Here is a 4,392-nt window from a genome sequence, read left to right on the forward strand (position 1 = left end):
GGGGCTGGGAGAGGGTCCGGCCCACGCTGCGCCTGGGCTGGGACTGGTCCCGCCGGCGCAGGGTAGCAGGAAACTCTCCGCACACTCACCGGACCTGGGTTAGGACTGGGTCTGGGGGCTCCCGGAAGTCGCGGACAGGGATATTTTATATGTGCTCCTGTGTTATCGCCCCTAAGAAGATTCCTGGTAGGATGTGATAATATGTGGAAGGAAGGGGAAAGAGAGGAAGAAAACAAGCCTATCTATTCAGACCATTTCAATCAGTCTACCTTGTGGTTGGAAACATCTTGGTGAAAGCCTTACGGATCTGTTTGGTCTTCACACTTTATATGATGGGGTTCAGTATGGGGGGAAATAGGAAATGGAGATTTGACATCAGTGTGTGGACATAGGGAGGAGCATTATGGCCAAAGTGATGTACCAAAGCCAGGATGATCCAGGGGATGTAGAAGATTGCAACAGCACCAGTGTGAGAGACACAGGTGCCAAAGGCCTTTTGCCTCTCTTCTGGGGAGGCAGTGCTGAGGATTGTTTTGAAGATTAGCACATAGGAGAGGAAAATGCAGGGGATATCTATTCCTGATGTCAGAATGAAAGCAACTAAGCCACAGATGCTGTTGACCTTGATACTTGAGCAAGAACACTTAATTACACCAGGGTGGTAGCAATAGGAGTGGGAAAGCACACTACGACCACAGAAAGACAGACGCTTAAGGAGCAGGAGCCAGGGCATCAGGTTGACCAGCATGCATACAAATATCACCACCCCGGCTTTGATGATTCTAGAGTTAGTTAAAATCACAGCATAACTCAAGGGATTGCAGATGGCAAAAAAGAGGTCAAAATCCATGGCCAAAAGCACAGAGGATTCCATGAGTGTGAATCCGTGTAGAAAGAACATCTGTACAATACATCCATCGAGGCTGATGATTCTGGTGTTGAACCAGAGGACTCCCAGTGTTGTAGGAAGAAAAGAAAGAGTGATGCCCATGTTAGTGGTGGACAGCAGGGAAAGGAGATAGTACATGGGCTCATGGAGACTGGGGTCCATCACCACCATGTAGAGGATGGTGCTGTTCCCCAAGAGGGCCACCACACAGAAGCAGCAAAAAAGGATGGAAAACCAGATGTGGAAAGCTTCTAACCCTGGAACTCCAGTCAGCAAGAACACTGTGGGAGTTGAATTAACAATAGGCAGCATGGTGATCTGACAAAAGGGCTCTCACTTTCAGTACATTCCTGCAGTAATACATTTCACAGAGTCAAAGCTACTTTTGCCAGGCATTTCGATCACTGTTTTACATACTGTACCTTCAGTAGCCCTTATGGCTGCATTAGAATCAGGTCTTACTTGTCATTTTCATTTCAAATTAAACAAAAAGAGATTCAGCTTGCTTAAGTGAACTCATGAAATATAAGCAAATGCAACTTTTTCTGCTTTGAAGCTTTTGTTTGTCATACTATGCACAACACTTAACAGGCTTTGAGCAGCAGGGTTGAAACTAGGGTTAGTCCAGCAAGGCACTTACCTTTGGTGGAAAATACAGGAATATTCAGCAAACACAAAAATAACATTTTCATGCAGTAAAACTCAAAGTTAACAGAAAACTCTGTGATCGACAAAATATCAAAATTATGGCAAAAGGCCAGAGGTCTGTACAAACCGTGTTAGTACCGAAGGCAAACAATAAAAAGCATGCTTCTGTGAGCACATTTTTATATATACTTGAATATTTTTCTGTAACATAAAGGTATGTGAAAAATATTAAATTTGAAATTATTTATATTAACCTCAACTATCTTTACATTTTAATGTGTTGTATTCATCAAAATAGAATTTATTTATTTATTTATTTTCGGAACCAGGGATTGAACTCAGACCCTTGTGCTTGCCAGGGAAGTACTTATTCCACTGAGCCATCTCCCTGGCCCCAAATAGAATTTATTATAATTTTACCATAGCTGGTTAACTAAAATAATCTGTAGTTAATTAAAAATAACTTAGAGTTCTCATTTAGTCAAGAAAAAATGTCAAATATGGAAATTCTCTCAACTGAAATTCTCTCAATTGTTTTTCCATGAAGGCACTGGGACCTAGTATTAAAGAAAAAATGAGCACAAGAGATGTGAAATATATTACTGAGGAAACTGCTTCCATTAAAGCTAGGATCACACAGCTTTCTGTCCCTGGCTCCTATATGACTTGGAATGGCAGTGACCTTTGTATTCAATATCATTGCTTCATTAATTATGGGATAAAAAGATTATCACTAAAAAAAAATTATTGATTAAAATAGTGCTTCTCAAGATCGGGGAGGCTTTTGGTGTCCCTTAATGGAGACAAGTGACGTGAGGGCTGCTTCCCTTACCCTCCCCTTAAGCCTTAGCAGTTCATCCTTGGCATGTCTCTCTGTGCTGGCATGAATGAAGCCAAAAAGAATGTCCATGACTCTGAAGTATGCAGGTAGACTTTAATTCCCATTTGTATTTTAAACATTCTTGTTTAAGATCAAACTTTATTTTTATCAAATTTTCCCTGCTTCACCTTATCGTTTGTTACTCCTCAAAGCTGAGACAAGCAGCGGAGAGATTCCTTCTTTCAGATTTCCGCTCCAACGTCTCCCAACTGCTCATGATCCGGTCTTTCTCTCATCACCTCTCATGTCCTTACCTGCTATCCACGAGAGCAAGAAGTTACTTTGTCCTCACAGAGCCCTATGGAAAAGAAGAAAAGTGAACACACACAATTTTAGATACAGCGCAGAGGGAGCCTATCAGATGGAGTGACTTTCTGAGACACTTTGTGGGGGCAGAATCTAATACCAGCTCTTTCTGGCAGGAGAAAGGTAGCATTTAAATGGCTTTCCCCAGGTGACTGAATAACCAAGAATTGAATCTTTGGCCTCAGTGGGATCCCTTAACTCAACACCCAAAAACAATTAATCTCTTTTCTCAAGAGCCAGATATGCTTGAATAAAACTTTTTAAAGGGATTTTCTTGCTCAGATTTTTACCAACCATTTTTTACTGAGGGAAGTCTTCAATCTATTAAGGGGAAAGGGAAAGAAAACAATGTAAATGAATATTTAAAACAGCCCAACACAAAGAGGGATTTATTACATATTATCTACTATTATTAATTTAGGGTCCCATTTCTTTCATTGCATTAAAAGAAAAGTTCATTAAAGTGAACAAAAGTAAGCACATTATATTGTTTAATCATTTAGCAAGAAAAGGAGGAGTAAAACAAAACAAAACAAAACAAAATAATGCATGCAAGTGAATTTTCAATCAATAGAATTTCTTGGTACTTCTTGAAATAAAAATATAAACTTTGAGTAGTCATTGTTTTTTTCAATTAATAAATTTATTTTAACTTAATAATTATGTTCAATTCTTAGCATGTGCTATCCTGTGGTAACAGTGGGATCTAGTAATAAAGCAAAGAGACACATTGAACTTCAACTTACTTTTGTGGATGGATCTGAAAGATCAATGAGCTATTGCCACAAATACTTAATTTGAGATGTCATCAATTATGAGAAATATATATTTAGTTAAAATTATGTCTTAGGAAAAGCAAAATGCTGCACTAGTCATAAATGTTGATTGAGAAATACATTATTAACTTGCATACTTTAAAAACAGAAGCATATTATCTATTAGGGTACTACTATTTTTTCCATGAATTGCTCATTTATTTACCTGAATTTCATAATAACTGCACTAGTACTTGAAATAATGGACATGTTTATTATAACGTAGTCATTTTTTAAAAACCCTTATTGAATGTTAGCGTCAACTGGGAAGCTTTGAAAATATACTAAACCAATTAAATCATTCACCCTAAACCAACTAAATCTTCCTTGGACTTCAGTCTCATTTGATTTTCATGTAGAGTAAGATTGAGAATAACTGTTAAAGTGTAAGAATGTTAGGAAGAATTCTGGAGCATTTTCATGTTAGTTTTTCCAAAATCTTCTCCTAATTCCTTGGGATATTTGATTAATTTCCCTCAGAGGTACAGTGAAGGTGAAAATGAAGCATAGAAGATGAAAAGTAAGTAGAATAAAAAATTGTCTTAAAAACTCTTTTGATCTTATTACCTGAAAGATGAATCTGTAAATAGCTGAAGTAGTAGTCCCCCGTGTATAGATAACACATCTTCTTTATTGAGCCTTCTGTTGATGGGTATGAGGCTGCTTCTAGGATTCAGCCACTACGGACTATACTTCTATAAGCATTGGTGTGCATCTGTATATCTGTATTATTGATACAGGTAAGTGAAACTCTTGATCTGATCTGGATGAGTTCATGTTCTCTAAAACCAAAGAATGAATTTTAGGAACAAAAGGAGGTTGGGAGCAGAATATTTATTGGGAAAGAAAGCTTC

General features: G+C 38.1%; 1 protein-coding gene across 1 annotated transcript; it reads right to left on the reverse strand.

Annotated features, from left to right (window-relative positions):
• Nucleotides 1–325: 325 nt before the first annotated feature.
• On the reverse strand, nucleotides 326–1,201 carry LOC101585129 (olfactory receptor 51F1-like). Its single transcript, XM_012517130.1, has one exon. The coding sequence runs from the start codon at nucleotides 1,199–1,201 to the stop codon at nucleotides 326–328; it is 876 nt and encodes a 291-aa protein (XP_012372584.1).
• Nucleotides 1,202–4,392: the final 3,191 nt, after the last annotated feature.

This window comes from Octodon degus, unplaced genomic scaffold, assembly GCF_000260255.1.
Source record: "Octodon degus isolate 3935 unplaced genomic scaffold, OctDeg1.0 scaffold00146, whole genome shotgun sequence".
In the NCBI taxonomy this organism is placed as follows: Eukaryota; Metazoa; Chordata; class Mammalia; order Rodentia; family Octodontidae; genus Octodon; species Octodon degus.